The sequence below is a fragment of the Paroedura picta genome, chromosome 1, assembly GCF_049243985.1.
Source record: "Paroedura picta isolate Pp20150507F chromosome 1, Ppicta_v3.0, whole genome shotgun sequence".
Classification (NCBI taxonomy): Eukaryota; Metazoa; Chordata; class Lepidosauria; order Squamata; family Gekkonidae; genus Paroedura; species Paroedura picta.
This window is the reverse complement of record NC_135369.1, coordinates 177,978,551-177,999,656: the sequence shown is the minus strand read 5'-3', so window position 1 is coordinate 177,999,656 and position 21,106 is coordinate 177,978,551. Positions and strand designations below refer to the sequence as shown.

The 21,106-nt window shown below is 42.8% G+C and overlaps 1 protein-coding gene across 7 annotated transcripts in view; it reads right to left on the bottom strand.

The window, feature by feature from the left end:
• Positions 1 to 1,574: 1,574 nt before the first annotated feature.
• Positions 1,575 to 21,106, bottom strand: part of HDAC4 (histone deacetylase 4) — a 172,294-nt gene continuing 152,762 nt past the window's right edge. For all 7 annotated transcript variants that reach the window (XM_077313311.1, XM_077313338.1, XM_077313330.1 and 4 more), the window contains 5 exons: positions 17,688 to 17,806; positions 16,545 to 16,678; positions 14,034 to 14,118; positions 9,024 to 9,168; positions 1,575 to 6,629 (listed from right to left, as the gene is read on the bottom strand). In XM_077313311.1, the coding sequence (XP_077169426.1) occupies positions 6,590 to 6,629; positions 9,024 to 9,168; positions 14,034 to 14,118; positions 16,545 to 16,678; positions 17,688 to 17,806 (523 nt within the window). In that variant the 3' untranslated portion in view covers positions 1,575 to 6,589. The remainder of the gene's footprint in view (positions 6,630 to 9,023; positions 9,169 to 14,033; positions 14,119 to 16,544; positions 16,679 to 17,687; positions 17,807 to 21,106) is intronic.

The window sequence follows — 21,106 nt, the reverse complement described above, 5'->3', positions numbered from 1 at the left end:
TCAATGGTACCTTTAAGGCTAACGAAGTTTAATTCTGCTTAATCAGACTTTTCTGGTCCTAAAAGGTGGCACTGATTCAAACATTGCTCCAAAATAGTAACTCATCAGATGGTGCACTAAGCTGCATTCCTGGATTAGACACAAAACACATCAGCATCTCCTGTCCTAATCACAGGTGATATGATCTTTAGAGCCAAGTCCTAGAACAGAGCGTTTGCATCATTTCCACAGGTACCTAGTTACCCAATTTAGGACATGTATTTTATTTCACTTGCTTTCTCCTTATTGCTGGATCATGATTCTTGGATGAAATCCAAGATTAACTCTTGCCTGCCTCTTGGCATCATGGCCCTGAGTCAAAGTGGGGTAACAGTTCTTGGGGTAACAGAATTTTTGAACTTTATTTATTCTTTCCCTCCAAAGCATATATACTACCACTATTTCAGCCACTTAGGCATTTGTGTATTTGGCAGACAATATAGATAGCCAGTTTAGTGTAGTTGTTAGGAGTGTGGACTTCTAATCTGGCGAGCCGGGTTCGATTCTGCACTCCCCCACATGCAGCCAGCTGGGTGATCTTGGGCTCAACACAGCACTGATCAAGCTGTTCTGACCGAGCAGTAATATCAGGGCTCTCTCAGCCTCACTTCCCTCACAGGGTGTCTGTTGTGGGGAGAGGAATGGGAAGACGACTGTAAGCTGCTTTGAGCCTCCTTCGGGTAGAGAAAAGCGGCAGATAAGAACCAACTCTTCTTCTAGACAGTTCAGTTTGCTCACTAGAGTTGTAGTGAAGGTATTAACCGGATTCTTATTTGCTTATTTGTACTACTGCTATACATTATACATGTATCTGGCACACATTTTAAGTGTCATCTTGCCTGGTATGGGAATGCCAGCAAGGCTGAGCACTTTCCTGGAATATAGTAATATCTGTTGTGCATAATAACTGTGTGAAGTGTGAAACTTTAATCCAATGTAGCACAATACCTCACTTAAGCCACTAGACTATCCAGGCTGCAGGTAGACCTGACCTTGACTCCATGCAGAACATGCCCTGGAAATACACAGCATGTCATAAAGGTGGCTAGGTGTGCATCTCTTCTCTGATATCTAGCATATATAATCATATAAGCCCACCATCCTCCAACTCCACTGGAGTGATACAACCTAGTTACAGGTTGTACACATTCATGAGAACCAGGTATTGGAAATGATAGGATGGAATCAATGGGGTGGACTTCCATCAACAGGGAGGGACTTTCTCCCCTTTCCCAAAGGGCTCCACCTAAATATGGCTTTCAGCAAACTGGAGGGGAGGGAGAGGTCAGTACAAGGAGTGAACTTGAAGTGGAAGAAGGAAGTCAGCAAAAATCCACCTGCTTCTCTTAGCAGAAACTTATAGCTGGATCAAATTCAATGCTTTCTTCTTTAACAAAGGTTTATCTGCAAAAAGAAATACCCTCAAGATATCTAAAAAGAAGCATAGAAAGTAATAAGTAATTTTATGGCATAGGTATACAAGAGTAAGCCAAACAATAAAAAAGAACAGATATGAAGATCAACAACAGAGATGGTACAGTTTCTTTTCACTTTTTATTTACACCACAAGAATAACAAGTTGTCATAATGTGGTACAAAATACTGGACTTCTATTAAAGTTGAAGTTGAAGTTGGTATTATCAGAGAAAGACACCATTGGCCGGTAAAAAACAAATGAAAACAAAACAACAAAAACAGGAAAGTGAGAAGGCTAAGTAACAAAACTTTCAACTCCACCAAGTAAAGGAAAAAAAAGGTCATCAGTAAATTTAAGTACAAACAATATGCTAGCATCACTTAAAGGGTTCATACAGTTAAGAATGAAACCGTCTAAATTACAGAATAAACTGGTAGCTGCTACCAATGGTGACAACATACTGAGCATGTATAGGTATAAAGCAGACTATAATAGAGTTACAACTTTTGGTACTACATATCTGTAATAAGCTCCTGGGTGAATAGTTTCTCAGCCCATATATATATATATATGTGTGTGTGTGTATATATATATATATATATATATATATACAGCCCATATATATAATATATATATATATCTGTTGAAAAACTATATAGCGCCTCCAATGTAGAGCACCAGAAGTGTTAAATTCATTCATTCGTACATTCATTCACTCGTTTTCTCTCTCTCTCAGATCCTTTTTAATCAATATCAAAGACAAGGTGAAGTTGGGAGGACCCCCACACTCAACTATCACTATGAAGAAACTTCATTTTCCTGCTGATATAAAGTTGTGTTTGAAACCACAGTGTTTGTACAGTACGTCACTGCTTAAAACTGAAATCTATTCATACGTCATTCCAAGAAATTAAAAAAACACGTTAACACAGCTGTGCTGAAGAGTTTGCTCTTCAAGTCCTTGTCATGTTCATCTGAGATTACCAAAAAAAAAAAAAAACAGAAGAAGAAAAAGAAAAAGGTTGGCATAGGTTTGTGCCTGCCTTATCCCTTTCATGCCTACAGGAAAAACAAAAACCAAACTCCTTCCCCCCTCTTACCCTCTTTAAAAAACAAAACAAAAAAAATGACACAGGCAGTTTACTTGGGTGTTTCTGCGTAGTAGTTTCTCCTGGAACATTATTTCTACATAAATACAATAAACTCTACTGTTGGTTTGTCACAAGTGCTAGATATCTTTTTTTTTCTTTTCTTAAAATGACAAGTGTTTAAGTAGTCCTTTTAATTTTCTTTTTTTTACAATAAAAAGCACAGGTCCTTAATAAGTTCAGTAAGACAAACTGCCTTCCCCCTCCATGCTCTTCATTGTTGATCAATCTACATGACGCATCATGTTTCCATCTTTTTTTTTTTTTTACACCTGCTAATCCCACCAGAGGGGGAAATTCTTTTTCTCTCCAAAGCTGCCAAGTGTGGCGTGCAAAATCTGTATACAATATAAAGACATGCCAACCTAAGAGACCATGCAACTTCAAGGTGTAGGAAACTTAAAAAAATATATTCATATATATTTTATATATATTTATATATATCAACGCCCATAAAACGTGGGCCCAGAAAGTTTACAAAAGGAAGAATGGAATGAGTACATGACTAATAAAAAGGAATGTCCGTGTATAGAAAGTAAAACACAACCGAATACTTGATCGTTAGTACTTGTGTACTACAACCTAGGAGTCACTTCTGGGTAATATAGCTTTAAGATGTTCCTTCTTTTTCTCAATTGCTACAAAAGAAAATTTATATTATGCCACCCAAGTATTTTGGAAGCTGGATTAGTGAAAACATCCACTAGTATCTTGCTGGTGGAACTGAGTTACCTCATATTGTTGTATACAAAAATGTGGGAATGAAAGGTACAGTACCGAAACCAGCTTGGACGCAGAGCTCATTAAGCATTCCCGTCAGGTCCATAGTAAGTAAACTTGTAGAAAAGAAATCAAGGCTACAGTGGTACCTTCCTCAAATCCCATGAGGCTAATGTTCCCTTTTCCATTTGCATGTAAACTGCAGAGGGAAACCCAGACCCCATCTTTGTAGGGGATTATACAACTACCGTTTTAAACAAGATGTTTGTCAAGAGTTTTGGCTTCTGGGACGGACAGTGATGTAGCAACATGCTTTGAAAGAGACAGATGAAAAACCTTAAAAGTGGCTACTGGGAAAGCTTGGAAGTTATGACTGACAAGTCCAAACTGTTGTCTCAACACCACGGAGCTGCGTATCAATCATTTCTTGCAATGCAGAAAAGTACACATTTTGACAACGTGCAGTTGAAATCAAAACATATTTTAGGCTGAAATGTTTGCATTACAGTTAGCGGTTGAAGGAGTCGATCAACAAAACACGAAATCAAGTGATTCCACAACAAAAATCTTTTTCAGATCACAGCAGCAAGGCAGTCATTTTACAAAATATATACGATTTTTTTGTTTTTAATCTTTACTGTCAAACTATACTCTCAGAGTATGCTCTTGGCAGTTTTAATGCCAAAAAATAGTCATCAATTTGAATGTACTTGGATTAGTTAAAGAACTCAAATATTGTAGTGTATGCTTTAAAAATTATATCTCAGTCTTAAAACTCTATCCTGTGTGCGCTCAGATTTGTTTTCGGTTTTCGCTCTCACCACTCTGCTCTCCATGGAATGAATTTCTTTCTTTCCAGAACAAACCAACGAAAATCACCACAAAGTGACCCTGTCAATTATTATAACTCAGATTAAAAAGGGGGAAGAGAGGCTTCTAAGATACCTCCAGTTATTCAAAGGAGGAAGCGGGCACTGCTTCAGAAAGAATACACTATTTCAGCCTCTTCTGGCCAACAAGCTTCACTGCAAAAAGACAAGTTATTTGTTTTGAGGGACATCCCCCTCACACACAAGGCAAAAGGAGGAAGGATGTGGCGGCCGGCATCGGCACTTCCCCAGCCTGCAAATTATTGTTATTACTATGATTCACTGTGAAATAGTCTTTCCAGAGAACTTATGCTCAAGAAATGCTCTGAGCGTTTGCACTAGTGTTAAACTGCACTGACAGTCTGGCAGGCCATCCATGCGGTCCCTTAAATTATTAATGCCTTTAATAAATCTTGCCACAGCCTATAGCGAGGATCTATGATACATCACTCTTGGTAATACTAACATGTCGTAAGGTAAGAACACTCCATATTTTCTTTGATATATCATACCAAGTATGACTGAAAAAGTGGGGGAAATATACAGTGTTTCCCGATACAACAAAGAGCTTCGATTTCCTTTCTTTCTTGAAAAAAAGGGGCTTTCCAAAAGCGAAGCCCCGCAACCCACAACCACTCCGCATGAGCGTGAAAATGGCGGACAGTAGAAAAAACCCCAAATGCAAACACCATCTCCCCCTTCCGCAATGTGCAACGAAAGATGGCACAGGTTCAGACAATGTTTGGAAACGGCTGTCAAATGGAAAGCAGAACTGAAATGTCATGAGAAGGACAAATATCAAATGAAGCAAACAACAAAGTTGTAGAAAAATCATTTTGTTAAAAAAAAAAAAAGGATCAAAGTTAAGAATCTTAAATTAAAACATACTAATGCTTAGGGTAGTTGCCCAGTGGCTAAAATGTTGGCATTCTGAAAACATTCCAAACTATAGTCTGAAAATGGTCACGTTTCAAACTAGATTCCTTTTTTTGATAAAAACCCTTACATTCCAGTCCACAAATAAGTCTTCTGCAAGGGACCTTCCAATGGCTACCATTGTAATCTGCATTTATTTATATATTTTCTTATAAATGCATTATAAATACTTAATCAAAATTTGTATGAGTCATATCTTCTAAGCTCGGAATATATTTGGAATATACATTATAGATATACATTTATACATCTATAGCTAAAATATTAAGCAATATTCTCATGCTACTTGCTTTTAATGAAAAGCATTCCCGTCGTTTTTAAGTCGCAGTTGAGTCTGTTGCATGCTTTTACAACCAAATCGATAGTTTAAATGGTTATACATAATGGGTAGGAGAAAACACTGGAGGTTTTTCCATTAACAACCCCCCCCTCAAAAAAAAAACCCCCCAACTGTTGTATTTTAGAACCCCAACAGTATTTGCCACTTTACTGGCAACTACCTTAATATCATTTTAAACTGCAATAAACCAAAACAAAGAACAAAATCCAAACTTTTTTTAGAGACGCTCTGGCCTCTACTTGTTGCTTATGCTTACGCAATCATGCTAGCACAAATCCGAGAGCCTGGTTTGCCGATTGCAGTTCTTCGCCTACCCTGCCGGAGCAACTGCTGTGGAGTTCTGTTTTTTTTTTTTAAGGCATTGTTCCTCAAAGCATCAAGGGGGGGGGGGGACACACAGTTGCCCCAAATCAATCCAATCTGTATTTAAAGGCACAACAAACTCTTCAAGGTGGCTTTGGAGATATTTAAAGCCGATCCCCTTTCTGGGCTACTTCCCTAGTTTAATGTTCTTCCTTGCCACGCTTTTAGTCTGCTCGGACAGATCTATCTATCTATATATATATATATATAAAAATTCTGTTCTCTTTTCACCCTTCATATGAAAAAAAAAACTCATATAGTTCGGGTTTCGAAGAGAATGTCTGAATCACAGAGAGGCAAAAGCCACAAAATTAAAAAAGAAACAAAAACTTAAAAACTTAAAAACTTCCAATATGGGTTGAGTGGTCTGAAACAGAGGGTAATCAAATTTTAAGCACCAGTTTCAAAAGAAAGTTGTCATGTCTGTGTGAAAATTGGCTTCCTTAAAAAACGTCGGCAGTTCTGCCAAAATACTCCACTGATCTCTTGCCTCTTATGGCTCCCCTTTGGGAAGGAGGAAGAATGCTCAGTGCCCACGTCCTTAATTATTTCTGCTCTTCACCTGCATCTTTTCCTTTTCTCTAAGCATTATTCTGTACAGATATGGAGAACTTTTGCTTTCTTTCATGCATGGCTGCCTTTCCGTAGTCTGGAAGTAAACCATGACCAGATGCAGGAGTTTACAAGGGACAACTTCCTTGCAGAGCTCCAAGACAAAGACGAACAAAGAGGAGAACTCCAGCCCAGAAAATGAGTGCTACAGTGGAGGGTCCTGCTCCATAGGTTCCTCATCTGGCCTGTAAAAGAAAAGGAAAAAAAGAGGCATTTGGCCTGAGTAGAAGCAAAGAGTGAGAGTGTCACAGACGGAGAGGCTTCTTGACTTCTTTGACTTGAAGTACGAGCTTTGGTAATTCATAAAGAATTCAAAGTGAAGCAAGCCTCACAACTTCTCTATTTCTGGTCTATATGAGCCCAAGAATTCTCCCGCCCACTTGAACCTGGCCTTCACTCCAACATCTTCATTCCCTGGCTCCTGGGAAGTAATATAGTGGGGCCTGAAGGTAGTTGAGAGGACAGGGATTCAATGTTGCATCCATCTATCCACAGGAAAGGGGAAATTTTGGGTGGGTGCCCCCAAGTTCTCCCCATCAATCTAACAATAATTTTTTCTTGTATGCAGTGCGGTGTAGAGCTCACCCATCACTAGACAAAGGCCATGCGCTGATCTGGTATACTTCTTATAGGACTGGATACAATCAACTGCAAGGAGAATGAATTTGGGTACCTTTACCTTTTCTCACTGTAGCCCCCTGCATTCCCCCATAAGCTACTCCTGAGGGAATTCTTGGACGCACCATGGGGGCCACAAAAAGTAGGTAGACTGGCACAAGTTCTTGTTCTGTCTGTGGAAGAGCTCATGCAGGATCGTGAAAAGGCGATTTCTGCCAATGCCCTTCTCCATCAAGTGTGACTTTTCAAGTACATAATGGGATGTGGTGAAAAATGGAGAGGGGACATAGATCCCTTTGGTCAACTTGTTCCATTCATGACTGATTGGCTGCAAACTGCATTTTCTACTACCTATCTATGAATATCCACTAAATGCTATTTACATGCCATGCAATTGCTTAAGACCATCTGGAACAATGTTTGGCCCTCAGAACCAAAGTGAATTGTCAATCAGTCTAATTTCCAGGTGTCACCTACCCCTCCCCATATTCAGTATTATTATGTGAATAAATGCTCAGCCTTGAAAAAAGCAAATTGAATTCTTCTGTGCTTCTAATTACATAGGCCACAGAAAATATCAAGATGCTAAAACAGATGTCCAGGCTGTTGGAGCATACCTTAGCAATGTAAGAATATGCTTTCTCCTGAGAATATCCTGATTAGCCATACTTAGCTGATTCTGCACAGGTGGTGGAGGAGGAGGAGAAGAAGATCCTACCTTCCTGCACCACCATCCCCCTGTCCCTAAACACGGTAGAATCATTCTGCCCCAGCTGCATCCCTAAAGGTAAAGGTATCCCCTGTGAAAGCACCGGGTGCCCTTGGGGTAACGCCCTCCAGCGTTTTCATGGCAGACTCAATACGGGGTGGTTTGCCAGTGCCTTCCCTAGTCATTACCGTTTACCCCCCAGCAAGCTGGGTACTCATGTTACCGACCTCGGAAGGATGGAAGGCTGAGTCAACCTTGAGCCGGCTGCTGGGATCGAACTCCCAGCCTCATGGTCAGAGCTTCAGACTGCATGTCTGTTGCCTTACCACTCTACGCCACAAGAGGCTCATGCTGCATCCCTAGGGATGCACAAATTCATGGTGGACCGAGTCCCCTGCTAAAATGTGTCCCCTTGCATAGGCGCAGAAAGTGGTGGACTGGGTCTGCTGCTGAAATGTGTCCCCCATGAGGGCACAGAAGGCAGTGGAGCATGCAGCTCTGCCACAACACACTGCCAATGGCCCAGAGTATCACTGCTGGTGTAAAATTGCCCTTAAAAACCTTTAAGATGACTTAAATTGCCCAAAGTAAACATGGCTGAAGACCCATGTCTCTCCTGAACAACAGTGCAGGCCTTTTAAGCATTTGAAAATTGCAAATGTATTATAATTTTACTGATTTTCTTTTTCTAAGTTGAATACAGTTAGCTGTTCTTTTATGCTTAAATTTTGCATTTAAGGCCTTTACTCTCTTTTGTTTTTCTCTTCTGAAATTTCCGTGCATCGCTTTCTCTTTTTCTTTAATCCACTGGAACAGTGGTCCCCAACCTTTTTCAAGCTGGGGACCGGCGGCAGCAGGGAGGGAGATTGCCTGGCTGCGCATGCTGCGCATGCGTGGCCGCGCACAGCCGAAAATGTGCATGTGTGAAACTGCCGCGCATTCGCGTTTTTTGCGCGTCCGCGGCCCTGTTTGCCTCTCCCCCCCCTCCCACAGTAAGAAGCTTGCCGGGCCGCAAGCTTGCAGCCTGGGAAGTTTCTTACTGCGGGGGGGGGGGCGGGGAGAGGGAGAGGGAGCCACGGCCCGGTTCCAGGGCCTTCGCGACCTGGCACCGGGCCGTGGCCCAGTGGTTGGGGACCACCGCACTGGAGGACTAATTAGTTACAAGTACACTGGCAGAGTTATCTTCCCTGTCCTGTCTAAAATATCACTGTCTGACTTGGAGTTGGAGAGGAAGAAAAGAAAGAGAACTCACTTTTTGTCAGGGGGCGGATTGACTCCCACAGACAATGATGCCATAGCAGTTACGGTTTCTGCTTCTTCATTCTCACACGTTTGTGCCTCTATCAAAGAGTAGCCAACTGTCGAGGAATAACGTTGGAGTGAATGCCAGTACTTACCTAAAAGAAAAATACAAGTAGATGTATTGGCACTGCAATCACTGCTATTTCAGAATAGATAAGAATCTACATTACAACAAGCCTGGTACTACCATTCTGTGTAGGTCTGCTCAAAACCAAATGCAGTGAGACTTACTCCCAAGAAAGAGTTTTATATTTATATTTATATTCATATTTATTATTTATATTTATTATTTATATTTATATACTGCCCTCCCCCGAAGGCTCAGGGCGGTTTACAGGGAACAGGAAATAGATACAGATAACATGAGGTAACACATTTGATAATAGCAATAACAATAACACTACAACAACAATAACCCCCAACATAACAGTAATAATAATATGATGCAAAGGAGCCTCAGCTCAACTCTTGAGCCTCAGCTCAACCCAGTGGGTTAGGCTGATTAGTGACAGTTGTAGTGGGGGGCGGGGTTTAAGGGCCAATTGGAAGCCATGGTTTGGGTGGACCTCGACCAAATGCCTGGTGGAGGAGTGTACTGTTAGTCATGCTAGGAAAACAATCAATTATACAGATTCCCAACTAGGTTGCGAACTACAGGTTGGGAAATTCCTGGATATTTTGGGGTGCAGACCACAGAGGGATCTCAAGCACGGTATAAACTCAGCTGCTTTCGATCGGGTCCCGCCCCCTCCTAAGGCCCTATTGAACTGCAGTGCTAGACTGTTGAGGGGCCTAATTCCATCCTCTAGTCAGTTTTATTCCAGCTTATGTTATGCTTTCAGTTACTATTTCATCTACACTGACCGATGTCTGGAATAGGAAGGATGATCATATTAGGTCACGGCCATTTGCCATGTGTTGTAAACTGTTTTAATTGTTTTATGGTGATTTTAAATTGTATGGATGTTTCTATTCTGTTAACCGCCGCGAGCCAGTTATGGTAGCGGCGGTATAAAAATATAATAAAAGTATAATAAAAATATAATAATAATAATAATAATAATAATAATAATAATAATAATAATAATAATAATAATAATAATAATAATAATAATAATAATAATAATAAACTCTATCCTCCAAAGCTGCCATTTTCTCCAGAGGAACTGATCTCTGTCATCTGGAAATCCACTGTCATCCCAGGGAATTGCCAGGAGGCTGGCAATACTACTCATAACTTCATTTTGGTTGGAGGGATTGACCTGATTATTCAGCAGGCCAGACACCTGCTGAATTGGTCAGCAGCTTTGACAAAAGTGAGCTCTGGGGAAAGGTATGTTTGGAAAAAAGACACTAAGGAGAGCACTCAGTAAGGAAGGAAAGAAAGGGAAAATCTACAGAACCTTTCTCTCTGTTTCAGCCGCAAAGAACAACTGAAGTCAAAAGCCACCTTACGATTTAAAAATATTACGCTAGCATAAGCTTTCAGGAGGCTCAGCTCATTTCAAAAAATTGATCCATCATGTGAGGCCATACTAAAAACCGCAGAGAATGGGATGGGGTGTTTGGATTGTTAGATTAAGATCTGGGAGACCCCAGCTGAAATCTCAGCTGTGCCATGGAAGCCAGTCACTCGGTCTCTCTTATGGTGCTGCTGTTGTGAGGATAAAATGGAAGAGAACAATGTTCTCCTAAGGTTCTTTGTGTTTCCTTTGGTGGAGAAAAGCAAGGTATTAATATCTAACCAACAATAAATTTTTAGAAGAAGAGCTGGATTTTATACTCCAGTTTTTAATGCTTGAAGGAGTGCCACGGCAGTTTTAAATAACCTTTTCTTTCCTTTCCCCACAGCAGATACCCTGTGAGGTAGGTGGGACTGAGAATGATTTGAGAGGACTGCTCTGTGAGAACAGTCCTAAGAGAACTGTGACTAGCCCAAGGTTACCAAGCTGGTTGCATGTGGAGGTCTGGGGAATTACAACTGTTCTCCAGGCAACAAAGATCAGTTTCCCTGGAGGAAATGGCAGCTTTGGAGGGTAGAATCTGGCAGCCTTTCTCAACATTTTTACCATTGAGAAGCCCCTGAAATGTTCTTTGAGCTTCGAGAAACCACAGAAGTGGCTCAATTGTGCAAAATATGGTTGGGAAGTATATCTGTATACATGCTTACCCAAGGCCCCTCCCCTTCCCACCCCTGCAGGCCCATCATTGGCCATTGGGGGGGGGGCAGGTGATCTGATAAATGTCTGGCCAATTTAAATAAATAAATAAATAAATAAATAAATATTAATTAACTCCCATTCATTTGGGAAACCCTTCCAGGACCTTCATGAAGCCCTGGTTGAGAAAGCACATTCTATTGGAATTACATCTCTGCTAAGCTCCCTCTCCTCCCTAGGCTGTGCCCCCAAAACTCCAGGAATTTCCCAAGCCTCAGCTACGCCACCCCATTACACCCCACATTTTAGTTCTACACTTACCTGAGTGCTCCTGTATTCAGAATTAACACTTCTAAACTGTTCAATGTAATCCCATCAAAATGTGCACTTTAATCTTCATATGAAAAGAATATGGAGCATGCGGTTAACAATCCCCATTGGTTCCCTTGGGGGAAATTGCTGCTTTGGAGGGGAGCCTCTATGCTGTAATATCCCTTCTGAAGTCCTTCCTGAGAATATACCCTAAAATCACCAGGAATTTCCTAACCTAGTGTCAGCAAACATAAACCAAGTGAGTTTGCAGAAGCAATTTCAGTGCCTTTCCTGCCAGTAAACTTTTGAGAAGGGTCCAGGAACATCCTGGAGCACTATAAGATGTGGCAAAGGGTAATTCAAACTGAAATATAGCAGGAATGTGGATTAACCAAAACTGGTCATTCTGTACTGTTGAAGGTTTTACTCTTTTAGGAGCTTTCGCTGTTTGACCAAAAAATACTCTTTTCTTGTTGCAGCTCCATCAGCTCCTATATTTTTATCTACAAAATCCCTAAACTTTTAGTAGTGGATTTTCAAGTGCACAGGAAATTGCTAGGAGAAGGCAGGAAAAACTGGTTTCATTTGCAGATACTTGGATCTAACCCTGTTTATTTCCTTCACATAATCTCTTTTGGTTCATTTTCTGACTTTGGGTTTTGTGGGGGGGTTTTATAGTTCATTTTTATATTAATTTTTAAACAAATGTTTTACATAGCTTCTTTTCCTGAGATGCTCTTACTAATACAGTCTGTATTCAGAATGTGCAATTTAATTTAGATTGACCTGAAAAAACTTGAATCAATGTTGATTCAGGTTTTTTTCAGAATTATCCAAGCCAAATTTCAATCCCTATTAGTTTAAATGAGCCAAATCAGAGAAGCCTGAATCAATTCAGGCGATTCAGCTGATTCGACTGGCTATTTAAACTGAAAAGCCAGCCTGACCAGCCTGTCAATCAACAGTTCAGTTTAAATGGCTGTCAGCAATTTAAACCCTCCCTTTTGCTTCCCCCTTTTTCAAGGAGCCACTCCAGTGCTCCTTTTCACTTCCCTCCCTTTGGAAGGAGGAGGAGGGAGGAGCCCTGAAATGGCTGCTTGTCATTTAAACTATTATATAAGAAAATCCCAGAGTCAATATAATAATAACAAATGAAATTATAGAGAATGTCAATTTATATGACTCGATGTCATGAATTATGTTCTATGTAAACCTCCCTGAGCAAAAAGGGAGGGCAGCATACTTACCTACCTACCTACCTACCTGCCTACCTACCTACCTACCTACCAACCAACCAACCATATCTTGCAAGAAGAGTCTTATTCAAAATGAAAATCAAGGCATAATCACATGAGAATCCATTCTTTTGGGACACTGAGATTCTGAAGTTGCTGTTAATGTTATTTCATACAAAGGTTTTGAATGTGGTGAAAAATAATTGCACTGAGGAAGGTCACTTGATTGAAATTTCTGCAATTTCTTTTCTATTAAAAGCAAAGATTCTCCAGGCAAATAAGTCTTGATTTTCATTTTGAATTATTCTCTTCAAGCACTTTATATAAACAGAAGTTATAGACTTTAGTTCATAGTTATTATATTGACTCTGGTCTATTACATGGGATTCTCTTTTTTGTATAACTTTTGTACTGTCTACCCTACTGTTGCTACTTATTTAAACCCTCCCTTTTGCTCCCACCTTTTCCAAGGGACGGAAGCGAAAGGGACTGAAGCTAGAAGCCATTCCAGCTTTACAGCAAGCTGGTGCTGGCTGTCAGGCTGTATGGGAAGTTGGAACCAACCCCCCTCCTGTGTATCCTGACAGCCAGCTGATTCAAGGAGAGGCTGTGTGGGGTGTGGGGTAGAGTCTGGAGGGCTGGTGAGAAGCCTCTCCGGGGATCAGCTGGCTGTTGGGCTGTGTGCAGTTCAAACCTGATCCTATTGGAGCTGGCATCAGGGGAAGTGATGCTGAGGTCGGCTACAGGCTGCGATTGGGTGGGTGGGTGTGGAGCTTGGCTGAAGACCAAGACTGGGGTGAGTGGTCATGAAGCTGACATGTCAGCCTCACACTCAGCCTCCCTGATCCTGCTGGGGCCAGTTCAGCAGACCCCAAGCTGTCTGCTGCCCATCTTGCACAGCTCAGGCCATGGAAGGTTGGTTGGAAGCATTTAAAGGGACCTAGGTCAGAGCCAACAAACAGCTGATCCCTGGAAAGGCTTCTCTCCACAGCACAATCAGCTGATTCAGCTAAATCGGTTTGAGTTTCTTGGATCAACCAAACGCAAATGAATTTACCAAATAAGGCAAACTCAAATCCAAAAAGTACCAATTTTTTTCTGGTGCACATCCCCGGTCAGTATAAGTTTGAAATGATTAATCATTTAACTTGTAAACTGTAGAAAACTGTGTTATAAAAATGTCACTTTTTAAAATAACAATTCAGAAATTAAATGAAGAATTAAAAAAAAAACAACCAGAACAAAACCACTCACTGTGTATTTCAATGACTTTTTCAATGGAACGCACTGCATTGGTATTTGCCCTTTGCTGTAATACCTTTTCAGGAAGAGGATCAAGCTGAAAGAGTAAAACCCAACGTAAGTCCCAGTAATAGGTTTTAAAAATGGTATAGTCAAATTGTTTCAACAATGAATGTACCTTTTTGTATTTATGAACATAATTTCCCTTCAACTGGGGCGGTTTTCTTTTTAAGGTAACGTCTATCAACTCCCCCTCTGTACCACATCCACCGATTATCTCCATCCATGGCCAACACTACACTGGCCATACAGTGCATCTTTTAGGCACACATGTAATGGATCACAGTGGGTACCCACAGAATCACAAATGTACATGAAACAAATCATGCTCATAGTCCTTAAGAGTTGTGCAGATTTTTTTCACTTAATATAAGACAGATAATTCTAGGGCAAGTGTTTTGGGGGTCTATGAGGTCTCGTTTCTACAGCAGGCTACTACAACAACACTTTCAGAAGCAGGTGCCTCTGGAATGATATGAAATAGTGGGGAGAATAATCCCTCTTTTAAGTCAGTGGTCCCCAACCTTTTTATCACCGGGGACTGGTCAAGGATTGACAATTTTACTGAGGCCCGGGGGGGGAGGGGTAGTCTTTTGCCGAGGGATGTCGCCGCTGCTGCCTGAGCCCCTGCTCCACTTGCTTTCCTACTAGGGGCGCGGCCAGCAGCAGCTGTGCAGTGCCACACCGAGGGGGAGCCCCAGCCATGGTGGCCGCTGGAGAGCACCAAAGGTGAGCCGGCAGCAGAGTGGCAGGGCAGCTCCCAAGCCAGCAGCTGGGGAGGAGGACGAGGAAGAGCCGCAGCCCAGTACCAACTGATCCACGAACCAGTACCGGTCCCCAAACCGGGGGTTGAGGACCACTGTTTTAACTGACTGCTGGGTCAAGCTAGCTGTGGCTATAGTTTTTGGATAGTGATTATGCAAACACAGTCATTGCACCATGTCTTAGAGAACAGTTGGGGCTTAGATTAGGGTTACTGTATTCTTGTGAGATGGGAGATCTTCCATCCTCTGTGACCATTGCCTACCAGTACTCCAGTGGCTAGTAGGGGATTTTTTAAAAATCCACTATTGGCATGAGATAATTTCTAGGAAAACCTTGAAGTGAAGCCAGTCCTTGATTTGAAATGCTGGCAGTTCTTAGAAAAGACTAATAACATTCTGGGTATTCCTCAGAAGTAACCTCAGTAGCCATTGCTGATCCCCCACTCCTGCATTATCACTACCTCTTCCCCTCCAGCTTCTACTGATTCCCAGGCATGGGCCCATTATGCATGGAGGGGAAGGTCCACATTCGGGATGGAATGGTGGCAACTAAAATCACCGATAACGCACAGTGCCGGCTGCAACTGGCCGCAGATTCGGTGCATGCCGCCAAAAAAGCCGTGTTAGTGAAATGTGGAAGAAAACGGAGCTTCCGGGCGACCAGGGCACAACCAGAAGCGGCGACCCACGTGCATAATCGGTTACTCTGGGTTTTGTCGCCGTTGCGTCCCATCCCATGCGTAAGCGGTTTGCTTCGCGTCTTCCCCCTCCGTGTTTTCCATGTGACCCGAAATCACCGTTTCGGCGGCCATGCATAATGGGCCATGGAAAGACAATTCTAGCTGAGATACAGGAGATGGGTTTTGCTATCTTGATCAAGTCAGAAAAACTGACTATTACTCAGACAAAAAAACGGACTACTATTGTCTTAAAAATCCCTTTAATTCTTCAGTAATAGTCATCCTTCTCTTTACAAACAATGACCTTTCTTATGTGACTAGAATCCAAAAGGACCTTAGCTAGTCAGGATGTTTGTTTGTACAATGGTAGCCAAGACCTTTTTGTTCCTCAAAATATTTGCAAATAAGGTTAAGGTCGAAAAACTGCATGAAGCTGTAAAACAGCTACCCCCAACCTGCGGTCTGTGGATCAGTCGGTACCGGGCCACGGCTCCTCCTCGTCCTCCTCCCTGGTTGCTGCCTCGGGGGCTGCCCTGCCACTCTGCCGCCGGCTCACTTTTGGTGTTCTCTGGCGGCCGCCATGGCTGGGGCTCCCCCTCGGCATGGCACTGCGCAGCTGCTGCTGGCAGTGTCCCCCAGTGGGTGGCGGGAAGTCAGGCGTGCCAGCGGGAAAGCAAGTGGAGCAGGGCTCAGGCGGTGGCAACATCCCTCAGCAAAAAACTACCCCCCCGGGCCTCAGTAAAATTGTCAAGCGTTAACCGGCCCCCCAGTGATAAAAAGGTTGAGCACAACTGCTCTAAAATATTGATATTTAGGTCCTCTTGGAACTGACCCCAAAAATACTGTTCTATGAATACTGTTCTCACGCAGATAAGACATCACATAACGATTTTTTAAATAAATCAATTGTGCCAGCAACTTTTATGCTCATTGATGATACTGCGGGCAGCCTGTGAACTGTGTGCCCCTGTGAATTTGCAAGAATCAATAATCCTGACTGCTTTTCTTCTTCTTTATACCTCGTTTCCTAACAGAGCAGAAACACATGCTTCAGATGCATCGCAAATGGCTGTCAGGTCATGACCTCCCTCCAGGGCCAAAACTATCCGTCCGCCAGCAAGCCCCATAAGCTGTTTTGTAAGGTACCCAAAGCCTGTAAAACAGGGAAACAGGAACTCAAGAAAAGGACAAATAATAGCAGAATCATATTCTTGTCAAACGTCAGAAACAGCAAAAGCTCTGTATGATATTTTGAAGAACAAAATATTTAGAATATTCTGTGTTAATGGGTTGGATCCAGAGATAGTCTTTCATTAAGCTGCAGACCAATAATGAAAGATGCCTTGCATCACAGGAAGTTTTTCTCCATTTATTTTTATATTTATATCCTGCTTTCGACCCCAATGGAAATCTAAAGCACCTTATAACACTGTTCTCTATTCTTCTATTTTAATGTCAAAACAGTAAGCCTGTAAAGCACACTAGGCTCAAATATATGTGACTGAATGCAAGTCATCCTAAAATGAGGACTTGAAACTGGTTCTCCCAGATCCTAGTCCGACACTTTAACCGCTATACAAAACACTTTATCAGTAGAAGATATTATACCCAACTCAATTTTATGCTTGGAATGAAGCCTTTTATCTCCATTCTCTCAAGAAAACTCCAAAAGCCTTCACTAGGGCCTGTTGTTGAGAATTTAGAGGCCTCCATTTATTTTATCATGCCCGCCGGTCCACATATGTGACTGACAGTCCACCCAGTGTCCATTGTTTATGTCTGTTAAGGTTCTGTCTGTGTAAAGGAGCGAAGAATTCATTGTACATTTCTGGTATACTGCACTTGTATGTATGCCAGACCACTGATAAAGGTGGCAACGCCAAAATGTATTTGGTCAGTGGCACGGAGACATTAGTATGCTTGTAGGATTGGATGTTACCTGAGGCTATGCATAGAGTGTTTTAAATTTAAATTGCATTTTGGGTGTTTTAAATTTAAATTGCATTATTAATAAATACTGATATTCTTATAACTACATTATATTTTAGTAACTTGATGGTGCACCCCCATTAGACCTACAGACATTTCCCTTTTGGTTAACCTTACTCAAGTAAATATGCACACCAAACTGCAAAAATATTGAAATGTCCAAGAAGACTTACATTTTGCTGATACATTATACCCTCCAAGAGGTGCAGGATGACCTTCCACTGCATCAAAACCAGACGATACCAGAACAACATCTGGAGCAAACTCATGAGCAATTGGCATTACTACTGTTCTGCAACAAAAATGAACAATAGAAAGCACTTTACGCTTTGCTATTCTGTGGGTACTGAAATATTTGAATATCTTCAAATATGTCTTATTTAATCCCAAGAACATACTGTGTGTGTGTGTGTGTGTGCGTGGGGGGGGGGGGGGGAGAGAGAGAGAGAGAGAGAGAGAGAGAGAGAGAGAGCAAGGCATGGCATGGACCATTTATGCACTGGAGGTTTCATGCCAGGCTGCAGGCTGGAGGTTTAGTCATGGCAGGTTGCCCCACCTCTTCCTGCACCCATACGGGGGAGCATTTGGCCTAGTGCTCCTCATCCACCCCTGATTTGTGCTCCTGCACAGGAGCTGGGGCAGTGAAGTTCCCAGTGCATAAACGGTCATGGCAAGGCATGGCAAAATAATCACAATTCATAGTCATGTGGTAGAGAAGTACTTCTTGAAAACTGTCCTGCACTGCAAGTTATGGAAAGCTGCAACCCTGCCCCACCCCCCCAGCAAACCATGCAGTCATCCTGCAGAGGGTGTTACTGTACAAGTGAAATTAGCCCCCTAGATTGCAGCCTGAATCCTAATGAAATTCAGGGAATTTAAGTGGATTGGGAATGTTGCAGTTATTTTCATCCTCTGTATATAAACTTGTATTAAGAACACATTAAATAGAACTTGACAGTTTTTCTTTGGCTCTAGGAGCCCACTCAACAACCAGGAGGCACTCCTTTTCCAGCCTTCAGGGTTTTGTGTTTCCATACCATATTTTCTAATTATTGCTGCAGCAAATCCTCACTAAGCCCTTCAGTTTCTTGTCATTTTATTCAAGTGTTTCAGTATAAAAATAGGTAGCCCTGGTTGTCAACACAATGGAAAGCTGAACTCTTACCTAAGTCAACCCCTGTTTCTGATCATTTCATTATTGCTTTAAAAAGCTGCATTTAACTGAATATTGAAACTGGTAGACAAAGCAGCTGTTAAAAAATAAATTTATCCATCACTATTGAGTATTCATCACATAAGCGGGAAATGACAAGAAATTCATGCAAGTGCATTTTTATGTCATACAACAAAACATATCCTGATATTAAATAATCTATAATCTTACTTTTACTAGAGGTTGCCAAAAGACACGGCAATAAAAATTACTGCTGAATAGATGGGATGATGAAATTTCTAGGCACCACAGTAACATGTTGCCTGGGATTTGTTGAACCCTGAATTAAAAGGGCTCTTTTAGGGGCATAGGCAGGGAGGCGGTCCCTCAGGTACACTGGGCCCTGACCGCGAATGGCCTTGAAGGTAATTACCAGAACCTTTAGTCTGATCTGGAATTCAACTGGCAACCACTGCAGTTGGTGGAGAATGGGCCGGATGTGGGACCTCCACGATGTTGCAGTGAGGATCCCGGCTGCTGCGTTTTGGACCAGCTGTAGTTTCCGGGTCAAGGCTAAGGGCAGGCCTGCGTAGAGCGAGTTATAGAAGTCCAGTCTAGAGGTGACTGTCACATGGATCACTGTGGCTAGGTGTTCCAGCGCCAGGTAGGGCGCTAGTAGTTTGGCTTGGCGGAGATGGTAAAATGCCAGCCGCGCTACCTTTGGGATCTGGGCTTCCATTGTAAGGGAATTATCCAGAATCACGCCTAGGTTCCTGGCGGAGTCAGCCGTAGAGAGCTGTACTCCATCCAGGGCAGGCAGGCGTGCTTCCTCGCATGGGCCCTTCCTACCCAGCCACAGGACCTCCGTCTTTGAAGGATTGAGCTTCAGACGACTCTGCTTGAGCCATCTCGTCACTGCTTCCAGGCAGCTGGCTAATGCTTCTGGGGGGGAGTCAGGGCGGCCATCCATCAGGAGGAAGAGCTGGGTGTCATCGGCATATTGATGACAACCCAGCCCAAACCTCCGTACCAGTTGTGCAAGAGGGCGCATAAAGATAGGATAGGAGAGAGGACCGCTCCTTGTGGGACTCCACAAGCAAGTTGACGACGGTCTGATGTTTTGTCTCCAATTGCAACCCTCTGTCCATGATCCCGGAGGAAGGAGATCAGCCATTGGAGGGCTGTCTCTCGTATTCCGGCATCGGTGAGGTGGCAAGCTAGAAGCTCATGATCGACTGTGTCGAACGCTGCTGAGAGGTGTAGTAATATCAGCAGTGCTGACCCGCCTCGGTCCAACTGGCGACGGAGGTCGTCCGTCAGGGCGACTAGCGCTATCTCTACCCCATGGCCAGGTTTAACTTGGTTTAATAAATGCATTATTTATTTGATTTATAACCCAATTTTCTCCCCAGTGGGCACCAGAGCTGGCTTTCATCTTCCTCCTCTCCTCCATTTTATCATCACAACAATCCTTTGAGGTAGGCTAGGCTGAATGCCAAGGCCACCTTATGAGAAGGAAGGATTCCCTGGAGAAGAGCCTAATGCTGGGAGCGATTGAGGGCAAAAGAAGAAGAGGACGAGAATGAGGTGGCTGGATGGAGTCACTGAAACAGTCAGTGCAAACTTAAATGGACTCCGGGGAATGGTAGAGGACAGGAAGACCTAGAATGGGAGATCATTGTCCATGGGGTCACGATGGGTTGGACACAACTTCACATCTAGTAACAATAAGGCTGAGAGCATATGAATGGCCAATGATCACTCAACAAGCATCCATGGCAAAGTGGGAATTAGAACCAGGGTCACTCCAATCCTTGTCCAGCACTCTTGTTATCCAATCTGTGCCTCCATTTTAAGAAAGGCATTGAAGATCACCTCCAGATTCCTGATGGAGTGTGAAGTTGTTAGTTACACCTTGTCAAAGCAGGGGAGACAAGCTTCCTCTTCCAGCCCCTTCCTTCCCAGCCACAAGATCTCAGCCTTTTCGAGGTTTAGTTTCAGGTGGTTCTGAGGTAGAAACAGGTGAATTTCCTGCATTCTGCAGCGGGCTGGACTAGATGACCCTGGAGGCACCTTGCAATTCTATGATTCTAGGTGGAGATCTTGGACTTGGGAGTCCTGGGCTTCTCCTGCAAGGCTGGTGTTGGCTCTGGAGTGCAAATGGGAGCGCTCTGCAGGGAAGCCAATTTACATTTTTTCCTTTGTCTTGCTTTGTTAGGATCAGAAGAAGCAAGATGAGTCAGAGGGAATCGCAACCGAGATGAGGACCACCAAGACACAAATCCAGGATTCTGAGGATATGGAATTGGGAGCCTTCGCTGGGGCCAACTTGGACAAGGGATCCGAGTCTTTAAAGCCTTTAAAGGCTTTCTTCCACAATGCTGCCTTATGTTCTGACACCCTATCCCCCTCACTCATGGTGAGGTGTTGGCGGGCCTT